This window comes from Propithecus coquereli, unplaced genomic scaffold (assembly GCF_000956105.1).
Source record: "Propithecus coquereli isolate 6110/MARCELLA unplaced genomic scaffold, Pcoq_1.0 Scaffold193, whole genome shotgun sequence".
Classification (NCBI taxonomy): Eukaryota; Metazoa; Chordata; class Mammalia; order Primates; family Indriidae; genus Propithecus; species Propithecus coquereli.
In genome coordinates, this window is record NW_012144190.1 from 1,214,659 (window position 1) to 1,230,292 (window position 15,634).

The 15,634-nt window shown below is 50.5% G+C and overlaps 2 protein-coding genes across 2 annotated transcripts in view; both read right to left on the reverse strand.

The window, feature by feature from the left end:
- The window catches only part of LOC105809254 (SIGLEC family-like protein 1), a 14,740-nt gene extending 11,496 nt beyond the window's left edge, over positions 1-3,244 (reverse strand). Inside the window, 1 exon segment of the mRNA XM_012643006.1 lies at positions 3,124-3,244. Within this exon segment, the coding sequence (XP_012498460.1) occupies positions 3,124-3,244 (121 nt within the window).
- Positions 3,245-11,148: 7,904 nt separating this feature from the next.
- Positions 11,149-14,314, reverse strand: CD33 (CD33 molecule). Its single transcript, XM_012643007.1, is given in 6 exon segments — positions 11,149-11,323; positions 11,670-11,766; positions 13,065-13,112; positions 13,347-13,625; positions 13,830-14,210; positions 14,278-14,314. Coding segments are annotated over 6 exon segments (1,017 nt in total).
- Positions 14,315-15,634: the final 1,320 nt, after the last annotated feature.

Below are 15,634 nucleotides of genomic sequence, written 5' to 3' on the forward strand. Positions count from 1 at the left end.
TCCAAAAAATTGTCCAGACCAATGTCAAGAAGCTTTTTTCCTATGTTTTCTTTTAATAGTTTTACAGTATCCCATCCTATATTTATATCTTCAATCCATTTTGAGTTGGTTTTTATATATGGTATGAAGGAAGTATCCAGTTTCATTCTTTTGCATGTGAACATCCAGTTTTCCCTAGAATTTTTGGTTTTATTTAGCCATGGTTCTACTGGAAACTATCTTCTTTTTATAACTAATCTTTTCATTAAGATATAATTCATACACCATATAATTCATCATTTTAAACTATACAATTCAGGCCTTTTTAGCATATTCATAAAGATGTGAAACCGTCACCATTATCTAATTCCAGAACATTTTCATCATCCCCCTCCCAAAAAAACCCCAGTATCCTTTGCCATGAACTCTTCATTTCCCCCAAGCCCCCAAGTCCTAGGCAACCACTAATGCAATTTCCATAACTATGAATTTGCCTATTCTGGACATTTTATATAAATGAAATGATATAGTATGTAGCCTTTTGTGTTTGACTTCTTTCACTTAGCATGTTTTCAAGGGCAATTCATGTTGTACCACATATCGGTACTCATTTCATTTTTATCACTGAACAATATTCCATTGTATGGATATACCATATTTTGTTTATCCATTCATGATCTGATAGACATTTGGGTTGTTTCCACTCTGGCTATTATGACTCAATTATGAATCACTGAATCATGCTGCAACGACTGGTAACTACTTTTTAGTTAACATCTAGTGAGAAACTATCTTTGCCATTTACACCTCTAGAGACTCTGAAATTTTATCTTACTTAATCCTCTCAACAACTCTGTGAGACAGATCTCATTATCACCACTTTGCAGAGGAAGGCACAGCCCCAGAGAACAACCGTGACTGGTCCAAAGGCTCGCAGCCATGAGGCTGATAGATTGCAAACTCAACCTTTGATTCCAAATGTAGTCTTTTCCATGATTCCATTTTGCTTTCAAAACCGCTGTATAAGCATAGTCCAGTCCATTCTCCTCTCTAAGTCCACTTCCTCATGAATAAAATATAAGAATAAATCAGGTAGCCCTGATTACCAAGTGGGGTTGGTAAGACATGCAAGAAAAGATCTGTAAATTGTACAGCGCTGTGAGTCACAGATACCTTCAGCTACGACTTTATGTGATACACAGTATACTTAGATTCTTCCTGGAAGTTGACCAGAAGGCAGAAGACCTAATCTTTGCCTCCACTTCCTGGGTGATTGTACGTAAGTCATTTCCCTCACTGTCAGCCTGCTTCAGAGATTGCAACTCTGTGGTAGCCTAGCTGGATTTCACCCATAGAGAGATTTTGTTTGGCCTACTAAATGCTTACTTTTTAAAGTTAACTTTTTTATGGGATTACATTTAAAACTCGGGATATTTCATTAAAAAATCCAAACATCCAGCTTCTTTTTTTTTAAAAAAAAATTCAAGTCAAATCACCCGGAAATGAAGGTTAGTTGTATTATAACATGCGAGCTGCTTCACTTCTCCTTAGGCCTGTTTGCTCATATGTAAAACATGAATGGTAACAGCACCCATTTTATAGGGTTGTTGTTAGGATTAAATGAGTTCATAGGGCAGAACCTCACATATGGTAAGCACCTGATAAATGTTTGTTACCAGTTATTAAATTACCTGCTTATCTCCTGTTAGCATTTGATCTGGGCCCACTCTTGACCACCTCTAATCCCTTCCCAGTGTTCTGGAACTAGCCCTTTTCTTTCCTATGCCATATTTCTGCATGCTTTACGGGACCCCTCTGAGTGGTCTCTCTGCCCTAGCCCTTAACTTCCGAATGTCAAAACTGATTGCCCTTTTTCCTTCCCACATAAAAAAGATGCTGCCCAGGCCACCAGGTCATGAAGCGCTTCTCTCCTTCACACTGCATAACCACTTTCTTTCTGCACTGCCGTTTTTAACTGCCCCTTCTCCAATTTAAAACCTCATGTTGGCCGAGGCGGGCGGGATTGTTTGAGCTCAGGAGTTTGCAACCAGCCTGAGCAAGAGCAAGACCCCGTCTCTACTAAAAATAGAAAGAAATTAATTGGACAACTAAAAATCTATAGAAAAAATTAGCCAGGCATGGTGGCGCATGCCTGTAGTCCCAGCTACTCGGGAGGCTGAGGCAGAAGGATCGCTTGAGCCCAGGAGTTTGAGGTTGCTGTGAGCTAGGCTGACGCCATGGCACTCACTCTAGCCCGGGCAAAAGAGTGAGACTCTGTCTCAAAAAAAAAAAAAAAAACCTCAGGTTGGATGTTGGAATGAGCCCTGCCTGGGTCCTGGCCCAGGCTTTAACAGTAAATCACAGAATAACCTTGGTCAACTATTTCCTCCTCTCTCTGGTATTCCATTTATCTCCTCATCTGTAACATGAGTGGGTTTATTGCTGGAAATATAAGGATCGGTCTAGCTATAAAATTCTCATTTCTTCTTGCTCCTCTCTGCCGGGCTTTAGAACACACATGGGATGACTCCTCATGCACCCACTTACAATTTTCTTGGACAATCACTCAGTTTTACCTTCCACCTGTGTATTTCCACAGCAGGGTGTAAGTGATACAAAGGTGTTCCCGATTTTCTAAGGGAAGCACTGACTTAGGAATGACTGACCTACTTACCCTAACGGAAAAACGAATTTTCTAGGGAAACTGATGACGACTAACTGTTAAACTGATGAACTGGCGCACATGGGACGACTGTGTGGCTAATGCCTGAGTGCCTCGGAGGGGGACTAAACGAAGAGACTTAGTGGGAGCCTAGTTAACCCATCAACAGAGCAGGCTATGAAGGGGGTAGATTATCTGATTAACTGATTTACAAGGCGATTAACCGTTGACTCATAAGGACACTCACCTGATCATTAACCGACAGACCGTTATTGGTGGCCCAAAGACCCACTGGCTGCCCTCCAGGCTGGCCAGGTGACCGGCGTGGCAGTGACGGGCTGATGAACTCACAAAGGGCCCCTGGCGACCTGACTGCCTAGTCCCTAGTCTTCCTGTCTGGCCGATCCAGAATTGGTCTCTGTCCAACCAAGGGGCTTGCGGCGGCCTCACAGGCCTGAGACCCGGCTGGCGGCCTAACCGACCTGTGGCTGCCTCGCGGCCCCCGGCCGGGCGCGGTCCTACGCGGCCAGCGGTCTTCAGTGGGAGGCGCAGGACGGTCGCGCCGGGTCTCGCCCTTTCGCCTCGGGCAGTGTGGGCGTCCATGCCTCAGCCAATCAGCGGCCACGCAGGTCTATTCCGTAGCCAATCGGCGAGGCAGGTGGAGCTTGACGCCCATGAGTTAAAATGCTTAACGTGCTAATGTCACATTTGCATGAGAGTCATGATTTTACCCTTTTGGGGAAAAGTATCCTTTAATAGAATAAAATGAAGAAATTTGTGTTCGCCTCTCTGCATGCATTTGCTGTGTGGCGTGTGCTATGTTCAAAGGCCCTAGAAACAGGCCCCCTATTCCTGGGCCAAGTCAGAGGGACCTTGTAACATCTTGGGCTCATCTTAAGGATTTTGCCTGTTTCCACTGGGGCAACTGGGAGCCCCTGAAGGGAGCAGACAAGTGACACCACTGGGTGTTTAGAATTCACTCTGTCTCCGCTGTGGAGAGCAGATTGGAGGTGGGCGGGGAACAGGTAAGAGGAGAAGTCTCCTTAACTGTATATTGAAGTCTCCACCTTGGAAAGCGAGTCCCAGGTGCGTCTGTCCCGAGCACTTTGGACTTGCTTCGCACACAGTAGGTGATAAATACGTGTTGACAGGCAGGCTTACCAAATCCACAGAAAGGTATATACACAAGTAGCAGGATCTTGCACGAAGTACTGGTTTAATTTTGGTGAAGAAAAAAACTACATACCTATGTCTGCCTTGCCTCTCCTTGCATTTGCACATGCACAACCAGAGGAAACAGTTTTGGAGACCAACCCTGAGAGGCGAGTAGAAGTTTATTTTTCTGTGTAGAGGCAGGGCCAAATCAGCAGAGTGCTTCTCTGGCATGCGGAGGTGGGTGAGGAGTGGGGAGAGAGGTTCGGGAGATAATGACCATGTTGTCCCCATCTGGCCCTTCCCGCTGGGCTCCCATGTCCAGAATCTTCTTCTGTCCTGAGGAGGAAAGGAACTCCAGTTGTTCTCCTCCCTCCTTCTCTAGAAACCTCCAACCGTGCCAGGAAATCCAGTAGCGCTGTCAGACCTAAAAATGCTGGCTCTGGGGACATCAGCTGGTGAGCCCTGTTCTAGGGTTTGGAGGACTTAGATAAGGGGTTACCTTGGGGAGAGGGCTCCTTGGGGTTACCTTGTTACCAGAAGCCAAACAAGTTCTAATGAATGTAAGATCTTGTGTTAGTGAATTTATCAGAACCATTAAGACATCTAGAGATGCTTTACTAGTCTATGTTTATTTGTTTATGCTGAACACCTGGTGTAGTAGATCCTGGAGAGGCCACAGGTGAGGAGGAAGCCAGTCCCAGGTGGGTGCCCCTGAGCAGGGTGAGGACCAGAAAGAGAGGCACACCTAGCGGAATGTTGGGTGGCATGAGGTTCCTGTTTCTAGGTCTCAGAGCCCTACCGACAGGACCCAGACTTCTTGCCACTTCATGACTATGGGGCTTAAACAGCCTGGGCTAGAAAGGAACTACAGGACGTGTCTGGGCAGAAATTGGGGTGGGAGCCTTGGAGGGGTTGAGATCACAGAACGCGAGACCAGAAGGCTCCAGACAGAAATGTGAGAAAACATAGAAAGAGGAAAAATGTGTTCCAGACTGAAAAAATGCAAATCAACTCAGATGGAGAAAGAAAAATAGCAGCCTTGCAGTTATTGTAGCAGGACAGCTACAACATTAAAAGGAAACCTGATTTCTCCCCAGCTCTTGCAATAGCTGTGAAATTCCATGAGGACCCCTCTTGGAGTGATTAATGATTTCTTACTAATGATGTTCCAAACCAGCTTTGTTAGTCCCAAATAGTTACTGGGGATTCCCATGTTTCTTGTCCTTCCTCCAGAACTGCCCCGATCCCTAGTTAATACCCAGAGGAGGTGAGGAGCCCAAGTATGAGGATGGACACACTCCCTGGAGGGTCTTAGACATCTCTGACCAGCTGCCCTGATCTGGGATGTCACTAGACCCTTTCCTGGGCTCCTGCTGCCTCTACACTGGAGTCTGATCCAGGCTCCGCCCCACCCCCCAGGGAAGATGCTCCACCCACCAGGGCACACTCTGGCCCCTGGGAAGACCCAGGCAGGGGAGCTGTCACTGTGTGTAATTTGAGCTCAAGTACCTGCCAGCTCTGCAGGAGGACTTGACCTCAGAGGCTTCTGGTCCCAGGAGGGACCTAGCCCAGGAGGGCAAAGGCTGGGACTGTTCAGGCCAGTGGGAGAGAGATGGATGGTGTCAGGACGGGAACAGACAACAGCAGTGGGTGGTGCTGGGCCCTCTCTCCAGCTCCTTTTCTCCCTCCTCTTGTCAACTCATAGGCAATGTCCCTCCTATGGACAATGTCTGTCTGCCCCACCTGGCTGAGCCACAGGGAAGGAGGATGTGCTTGCTAAACCTTTCTGTTCACTGGTCTTTGTACTGCTTCTGTACCTGTCTTGCTTCATAACAGCCTCATGGAAGAATAAAAATCAACTCTGAAAGTGAGGAGCTAGACTTCATGTCTGACAGAGGAGCAGACTGAGGGTCAGGAATCTGGACTCTGTGACTTGGTCCCTTTCTCCAGCTCTGTGCACTGGCCTCAGTGTCTCTGGGCAGAAGAGGACAGTGTCAGGCCTGAAAGGCAAGGGCAGCATTTCTTGGCCACTTACTTCTGGCTCCAACTGATCCCCCCTTCCAGTGATGGGAGACCCACCAACGATGTCAGATGGCTCCCCATTCACCCAGGACAGGAATGAGCCTAGTGAGGCCACCTGCCTTGTGTTCCTGAGTCAGCGCTGGGCAGCGGTGGGTCTGGGTGTCCTTCCTCAGGTGGATGGGTGGTGGGTGGGGGCAGACATGATGATGGCCTCTGTGTCATTCCTCTAGTCCTGGGGTCAGAAACCAGCTCTCCTCCTTCTAACCACTTGTTCGGAGCTCTCCCTTGGTTGTCTCTGGGACCATTTACAGGGCTTATGGTTGTGTTTAGAAGAGAGGGGCAGGGGAAAAAATGGGCCGATGCCACCCTGTCTGGATCAGAAGTCTAACGGTCAGCGTCTAAGGTTTTATCAGGCAGGCTGATCCATATCAGCCGCCTGCCATTGTCAAAGACGGAAGTCTTACTCAGCCGTTTTTTCTGTGGATAAGGAAGTGGGGCTCAGGCATCAGGCACTTTTTTAAGCAACACAAAAATCTTCCATGTGTTTATTTAAAGGCATTTTGAGCTTATGACATAGTGCTTTCACTTCTGTCATGGCTTGGGAGCTGCTGGTGAATTTGGGGCTCTTGTTGCTTAAACTGGTTTTCATTATTTAATTAGGGTTTTTAGCAGGAACATTATGAGCCCATACTCCCTCTGCCATCTGAACCCAGACATCCACTTTGGAGCTCATTTAGAAGGACGAGAAGGTGTTACCCGATGAGGACCTGGTGATGAGCCTTTCTGGAGGGGGATGTGGGTGCACAGACAGAGAGGGAAGCATCAGAACAGGGTCTGCAAAGAATGGCTTGAGGGTCAGATGTGGCCATGGAGGAGCAGACTGGGAGAGATTCAGACCAACCTAGAACAAAGGTCAGCACACCACAGCCTGTGGGCTGCCTGGTTTTCTAAATAACATTTTGTTGGAAAACAGCCATATCATTAATTCATTTGCACATTGTCTATGGCTGCCTTTGCACTGCAACAGCAGAGTTGAATAGTTGAAACACAGACCTTATGTCTTGCAAAGCCTAAAATATTTACTCTCTGGCCCTTTACAAATAAGGTTTGCCCTTCTCTGACTTAGAATCTCATGTTGAGAAACTTGCAAATCATTCTTTGGGTTCGGGAATTGGGGCAGTATTTTGACCACGGTCAGCTCTGAGTTGTAGAAAATTCCGAAAATGCTATTATGTGATTTTCCCTGTAACAGGACATAAAGGAAGCAGAAATTCTAGTAGGAGGCAGGTAGTATCAGAAGGGAAGGTTCAGAAATGGAAAGTGGTGACCTTGGAGGGCAAGTCTGGGACGTGATCAATGGCGGGGATACAGTCTGTGTGACTGTCCACACGGGCCTCTGAACCAAATGTCGCTCACTCCTTTCTGTCCGAGGGAGAAGTAATGAGTAGGCAGGAAACTCTCACCGTGCACCAGGATGGGTGTTTTCCATGTGCACCTCTATTTCATCCTCACACCAACCCTGTGAGACAGGACGTCGTTCACCCATTCTACACAGCAGGAAATTGAGACACAGAGGGTAAAGTAGCTCACCCTGTCATGCTCTTAGCAAATGAGAAAGCACAGATTTGTTCCCAAGTCTCTCTGATTACGAAGTCTAAGATAATGTCAATATAACAGGTAACTCACATATAGTCTATAAAGCTATTTCACGTAGGGTGTTCAATCTCCAAGAGTCAGCCTTTGGTCTCCCTTCCCATAGAGCATGTGGACCTTCTGGCTCAGTCCAATGTTCCTGTCACTTCCTCACTGATTCCTGATCTCTGAGCAGTAGCTGGAGATGCCCTCTGAAGGATTCATCCAGGGAAGCTGAGGGAGGCATAATGCAGTTCCTCCTCCGTCCCCATAGTGGAGGTGGCCCCCAAAGAGCTTGATGCGTCAGTGGGGCCGTGGGACTTGGACGTCTTCTGGTGTTCCTGTGTGGAGAGGAGAGAAGGCGGCCAGAGAAGGGCAGTGGGGAGGGTAACCGGGAGAAAGCAGAGAGGGTCTATGAAGTGAGTTTGATTCTGAGGGGACATTTATTCACTTTTCTATTCTTTTATCAAACATTTCTTACGATCCCACTTATTCAGTTAATGAACGCATGGAGCACTTACTAACTGATTTCCAATTCTCCTGAACACTCACACAGACCTATGTGGAGAACACTATTATTTTACTCATTTTACAGAGAAACGAAGTCTCAGGGAAGTTAGGTACTTCTCAAGCTAGCACATTTATTGAACTGAACCCCAGAGCTCTCTGAGACCTCCTACGTGCCGGGAACTAACTCCACAGGCAGGGAGCAAAGCAGAGGTGGGCCCTGCGACCTCCAGCACTGAGGGAGATGAAGACAGAAGCAGACTGGTAATAAACATGCAATGGCAAATTGTGACACCGCACAGGTGAACAGGAGAGAGTAGAAGAACAGAGGTCTTATCAGACCCAACCTGTCCTGTGGAGCTCACAGTGTGGTGGGGAAGCCACGGGAGTACAGTCACCACAAGCCCTATGGAAACAGGCCCACGTGGTGTCATCGTAGACAGTGTCAGATGCTGCCTGAACCAGCAAAGATGCAGAGTTCAGCCATTTCCTGTTGCAGGCCCGTTTTTTGGCTCTAGATTTACTGCAACATTTGTCAAAGGAATCCTTGGCCATCACAGTTTCCACAGCCACTCTCCCCATTCTCTCTTGAACTCTTTCTAATCGAGAGGTCTTCCCCCACCAGGCAAACATATCTGCTTTTGACAAGATCAGCTGTAATGCCACGTGGTTACATTCAAACGGTCATTTCTCAGATCCTGTCTTACTGAACGAATCAGCACTTGAAACACATGACCAGTTTCCGCTTCTTGAAGCCCCTTCTCCCCTTGGCCACTAGGACCCGACCCTGCACCCTGCTGGTCATTCCTTCCTCCTCCATGGCTACTCCTTCTCAGGCTTCCTGCCGTTTCCAGCTTATCTCCCTGAGGCTAAATGCTGGCAGGTCCCAAGGCTTTGTGTGTGGACCCCATCTCTTCTCTGCGGGTTCAGCCACCATCAGACCTTGAATTGCAGTGCCCCACATCAAGGGGTCTCCCACGCAGACCCCTCTCCTGAACTCCAGATTTTTGCCCTCTACTTGCCATCTTCATTTAGATGTCTCACAACACCTTCAAATTTACAGTAACCAATATGATGATTGATCCACTCTTGAAAATATACTCCTACTGCAGCGTTGGCAATTGTAGTCATTGACAATTCAGTTCCTTAAGTTTGAATTTCGGGCAACCGCATTAACATCATCTTTAGCGTCTATGACATCTGTGGAGTCATCTTGGACATCCACGAACATCCATGACATCCCAGGACATCTGTGGAGCCACCTTTGACCTCTGTGATACCATCAAGCAGAAGCCGTGGGCCAACTTTGCTCATTGCGCCCCTGCACGGTCACTTCACGAGCAAATACTGGTGGCTTCATCTCCAAGATGTCTCCAGAGCCCAAGTTCTCCACATGAGCTTCATCGAACTCACGCAGGACTAAGTCCGTCATCTCTTGGATCTCTGTGTGTCCTTCTACCTGGTCTGCGCTCCTCCACACCTCTTACAACGTGCCTCTCCCACGGCAGCATTAAAATGAGCACCAGTTCACATCACTCTTCTGCTTAAAACGTGTAAATAACTACGGTGGCCTGCAGGACCCTGCAAGATTTGCAGCCTCCAGTCTCTCCAAGTTCGTTTCCTACCCACCATTGCGCAGTCCCCTCCCTCGCCCACAACTCTGCTCTAACCGCACTGTCCTAAGCTCTGTTTCTTTCGCATGTCAGATGAGCTCTGGTCTGAGAGCCCTGCTGTGTGCTGCTCTGTGTTTGGAGTTCTCAGCACTCTCTCAGCTCTCACATTGTGCTCTTTCTTTTCTTGCAGATGTTTGCTCAAAGGCCCCCCTGCAGCCCCTGGTTTCCCTCCCGTTCTCCCACTTCATTTCCTGCCATAGCACTCACTTCCCGCCTGTTTCCTGTGTATTTGCACGACTTACTTGTTCATCATTTTCATCCCACTCCCCAATAAAGGTAAGATCTTGACAGCTGGGATGTTTTACATTTGTAAAATACGTGTTCTTAAAAATACAGAAATGTCACAAGCCCCTAGAATAATTGGCAAGTGGGAGCAGACAGACAGTTGCAGAAGGAACAGGTGACTGCTGAGCCTGGGTTCCAACCCTCTCGGTGGTGTGCACTATAGTGGGAGTTGAGTACATTAATGAAAGTCATTGCTCAAAGGACGAGCAGGGTGGGGCAGGTGGATGTGGTCATGTGAGGATGGGGGCTGGCCGAGCACTGGCCCTGAGATGCAGAAAGCTTGCTCTGCTTGAGGTGGCTGAGAGGGGAGCGTGGGGGCAGACAGCATAGACGGCGACCCTGGATTTCCGGCCCCGACTGCCAGACCGAGCTGTTTGGGTGCTCATAGTTCAGCAGTGTGGAGAAGCAGTGTATTTCCATGTCTGGAGTGATGGGACAATGACCTGTTAGGGAGGTGACACTCATGGGCTGGGGAGGGAGATGCGAGGTGGGGCTGCAGCAGGATGAGGAGGTAAAGGGGGCTTGGCTCAGAGGGAGCGGGGGTGTTAAGCCGTGTTCAGAAGAAGCCCAGACACGCTTGTGGCATATGGCACAGGAAGAAGAGATGGAGGACTGGGCCAGATGGGGCCAGGTCTCAAGTTGGGCAATGGGGACAAGACTGCCACCAGTGAGACGCATAACCCAACAGGAGGAGCATGTTTAGGGGTGCATTAACCATGCCCTTCTGATGGTTTGACTGCTGGGGCCTTGCTGACCCTACAGAGACTGGCTCTCCCGGGACGGCAGGTGTCTAGAGACAGCAGAGGACTCACCTACGCGCACCTTTCCTGTGCAAACCAGTCCATCCAAAGCCCACGCCACCAACCCGTCCTTCATTGAGCTCTTACACCGCAGGACACTATTCTCCTGCTCTAAACACCAAAGGGCAGGTACCAGACAACTAGAGACAGCCCCTAAACCCCAGAGTCTGCTGCAGTTATACAAAGGGGCCAATCCTAAACCTGTGTCACCCATTTCTTTCCAAGAAAACCACCATAAAAAAATCACTCTCTTGCCCACATGGCCCCCTCATTCCCTCTGCCCTCTGTCTGACCCTGGTGCTTCTCCACATGGCCTGCGTGGGGTGGTGACACATAGGCACAAACTATCGTTTCAATGGCAGTGGCCTCCTGCTCTGTTGGCCTTGTCTGAATAGTACTAAATCCTACGAAAACAGGAGGGAAGGTGATGAGCTCAGCTGGGGGCATGCTGAATGGGGCAAGACTGTGGGCCCCCCTGGGGAGGGGTCTGCGGGGCAGACTGGACGCCGGGTGCCCCATCATTCACCAGGCAGGTGGGCTCTGCTGCAGGGTGAGTGTCACTCCTGGACATCCCTGGCCTGGCTGCCCTCCTCCTGTGGGTCTTCACCCAGGTGGGAGACACCAGGGCCTTTGAGCCTGCTTTGCTCAGGCTGTGGGGTCACTGTCCCTAACCTGGAATGAGTGACTGTGGCAGGTGGAGCGCGGACTAGCCCAGGACCCTTCATAACCAGACTTTGTAACAAGGTCCCCCTGTCCCCACCCCACTCACTTCCTGCTCATCTGGGACCTGGGACTGGGGACAGACCCACGCCCAGCCCTGCAGCTACTGGCTGGATCCTCAACACCACTGCACCACCTGCCTTGCTCCAGGCCCTCCCAGCCCTCCAGGTCCCTCCAACTCCAAGTCCTTCTTCTCCACCTCCGGCCCATGCCTGACCCAGAGCCGATGCTCACGTGAAGAAGATGAGGGAGAGACAGAGAGCTAGCAGGGCCGTGACACCAGCGCCCCCGACGGCCCCCTGAATCACCCCTACCCTGCTGTCTGGTTTCCCTGCAGACGACAGAGACTTGGGGTCAACTCCAGTCCTGACAAACAAGTTTGCATGTGCCCCCTACTCTCCAGCACGTAGAAAGGGCCCCTCACCTCAGAAACTGGGTTTAGCTCCTTCTACCCATCATAGTACCTCAGCCATTTCCAGACCCATGGGACGAAGGACACAGTCTACCCAACACCTCCTGTCCAGCCTGCAACATACCCCAGACCTGGCCTCATTAGGACCATGAAGCTCTGGGCCCCCTTGGCATTTCAGAGAGAGAGAGATGGAGAGAGAGAACTATGGGATGCTGACAGACCGTCTCCCTCCTTTCTTCCCTGGGAGCCTATCTGAGTTTCCTCTCTGGTCCTGTCACTCAGAGTCAAAGTGGGTCCTTTGTGCCTCCAGAGGGGCTGGGAGTGGGGTGGGCAGGGAGGTGGTTCCCTGAGCTTCCGGTCAGACCTGAACAGCTCTCCTGGACCTGCCTGGTTGTGCCTCCTGGGATCCCAACACCCAGAGCCTGGGATGTGTCTCCGAGCATCGCATGGCAACAATTCGATGAGGACTGCTGAGGGACCTGGGAATTATCCCTGGCCCAGTGGTGCCACCTCTACAGCGAGGGGACGAGATGCCATTCTCAAAGGGAATGGGGCAGTGGAGACAGCATTGGTCTTTGGACAGAGGTCAGAGCTATGGGCTGAGGCATTGACATTAAATAAAATGATGCCCCAAAGAATTTTTAGGGCTGTGAAACTATTCGTATATGATACTATTGAGGTGGATGCATGTCATTATGCATTTGTCAAAGCCCGTGGAATGCTGACATGGCTGAGGTCCTATGATAGGTAGAATGATGGGAGACAGAATGTACAACACCAAGGGTGAACCCCAATGTCAACTATGGACTTCAGGTGACAAGGATGTGTCAATGTAGGTTCACTGATTGTAATAAATGTCCCACTCTGGCAGGGGGTGTTGATAATGGGGGAGGCTGTACATCCGATGGGTCGGAGGGAATATGGGAACTCACTTTACCTTCCAGTAAATTTTGTTGTGAACCTAAAACTGCTCTAACAAATAAGGTCAATTTCAAAATGCCCCCAAGTTGTTCAGTGAAGGGAGGAATGAAGAGCACTACATGGGACATGAAGACAGGAAGTTGCTGGTCACTCTCCAAATGTCCTTAATCAAGACACTCGATGGGGCTACCTGTGTCTAACTGTAGGCCTGTCCTGCAACAATTTGACTCTGGAAGTCCAGCCATGACCAAACCCAGCACAGACCCTGCAGCAGTAACAGCCCGACGGAGGCCTACCTGGGCCATCTCCTGGAGAGACACCAGCTGGTGGGCGCTATGGACCATCTGGGACAAGAAGAGAGGATTTCCCTCTTTAGTTGGGCGGGGGTGAGATGAGGGTAGGCACTGCTCCCCTGCCCCAGAAGCCATAGAAAAGCATGAGGGCTTGTGTCCTTCCAGGTCTCCTACTCAGCCAGGCCTCCAGGACACAGCCACCACGTCTCCCCCGCCCCAGCCCTCCTGCTCCCCCACCACATCGCCACACCCTCAGGGACCAGGGTGTCCTGGCCCAGCTCTCACAGGACACGTTGAGCTGGATGGTTCTCTCCGTGGTCACATCAGCTCTGGGGAACTTTACCTGACAGGTGAGGTTGGTGCCGTAGTCCTGGGACCGTGGGGTGAGAGTGAGCACCGAGTAGCGGGTGGTGCTGGGGCCCAGAGAGGGGGAGGTAGCTGACATCCAGGAGAAGATGGGGGACGTCCCCTGCTCACAGGCCCAGGGTGCAGAGCAGGTCAGATTGCTGGGGCGGCCAGACTCCAGGGTCCCCGGAAGGAGGATGTCAGGTGTGTGGGTCAGGGCTGGGGAAGAGATGGGGACACACAGGGTCAGGAGGGAGGGTCCGAGGTGAGGTCCTGCGAGAAGCTCAGGCTCTGGTCCAGCTCCTCCCCTGAGCCCGACAGGCTTCACCCCCAGCCCCTCCCAGGATGGGGGTCTCAACCCAGCCCTGCCCTGCGGCCCCCTCCTCCTCCCCCTGTGGGCTGCTCCTAGAGCCCAAGCTGTACCTGTCAGATGCACAGAGAGCTGGGGAGATTTGTAACTCCATTTCATTGTTCCTCTCTCTACCCGAAAAAAGTATGACCCATTGTCCTTCCTCTGGGCATCTATGATCCTCAGGGAGCAGTTCTTTCTCTGGAGATCACCAAGGAGGTGGAATCGGCCCTGGGTCTCCTCCTGCACTTCGCGAGCTGGGACATTTGTGGCCACGGGAGCATCCTGCACTTCTTTGGCTCCTTCCCGGAACCAGTAGCCAGAAACAGAGTCGATCCTGTAGGGGTACTTTTGGGGATGAAGAAATGTGCAAGGCACGAGGACACACAGACCCCCCTGCACTGTCACCGACTCCTTCACTTCTAGTTGATATCTCAGACCCTGAGCCAGGGCGCCTGTGGGGAAACAAAGGTCAGCTTGGCTCAGCCCCCACCCACAGCCCCTCTCCCTGAGGCCACTCACATGTCCACAGCAGGGGCAGCAGCAGCGGAGGCAACATCTCTGAGCAGAGGATTCCTGCGGTCCCTGTGCGAGCAGAGAAGGGGAAGGACAGTGGCGGGGAAGGGCGGCGGGACCCAGGCGGAGCTGGGGAGGAAGCGAGACTTCGGAGTTTGGCAAAGGAGGAAGCTCAGACTCACGTGTGGCCGGAGCTTCTCCCCCTCTGAGCAGAGCAGACTGAAACCCAGGGCCCAGAGATCCCAGACACCAGTCTAGAGGAGAAGGAGCAGAGGCTGCATCCCCTGTCTCATCTCGGGAGCTCCTCTAACACCAGAGCCTTGACAACGACCTGTGGGGACATCTGAGGAATTGGACACCCGTGAGTATCTAAGGTCCTCCGACTCTGAGATGCTTTTCTGAGCACCACCATTTACATTACGGAGCTGGTCACTCCTGGCCATTCCCAGAGTCACAGCCTCATGTAGACCTGTGGGGCAGTTGGCCCTGCGTGATATAGGATTCTGTAGGGTCTGTGTGAGTGTCTGGGGTGAAGAAATGAAGAGGGTTCCTAGGCACAGTGAAGGTGAAAGCCATTCATTCATTCATTCTCCGAACACAGAGTGAGCGTCTGTGTGTCTGTGGGGCTGGAGACAAAAAGAGACACCACTGACCTGGTCCCTGCCCTTGAGGTGCTCCCCATCCATAGCCTCGCGTCCTCACCACACACATGCTGTCTGGCCTCAGAGCTGTGGACTCTGGTGGGGTTGCCATGTGTCATGGCAGCATATGTATTTTTAAGAAATATGGGGATGGAATTTTTTCCCTAGCAGCTAGTACCCTGATTTGCAAAGTCCCAGTGACATCTCCGAAATAAGAAGCATGCAGCATCTTCATGTAAAATAAATGGGAGAACTCAGGTTCTGTGAACCAGTGCAGAAGAAGCTTTTTTTGTATTAATGCTGGAATTTGCTGCAGTGGAGACAGGAGTGTTTTTTTTTTGAGACAGAGTCTCACTGTTGCCCTGGCTAGAGTGAGTGCTGTGGCGTTAGCCTAGCTCACAGCAACCTCAAACTTCTGAGCTCAAGTGATCCTCCTTCCTCAGCCTCCCAAGTAGCTGGGACTACAGACATGTGCCACCATGCCCGGCTAATTTTTTCTATATATTTTTAGTTGTCCAATTAATTTCTTTCTATTTTTAGTAGAGACGGGGTCTTGCTCTTGCTCAGGCTGGTTTCGAACTCCTGAGCTCAAACAATCCGCCCACCTCGGCCTCCCAGAGAGCTAAGATTACAGGCGTGAGCCACCCCGCCTGGCCTAGGAGTGATTTTTTAAAGGGCATCATCACACTATAGATTAGCACTACTTTTCTTGTAAAAATCTG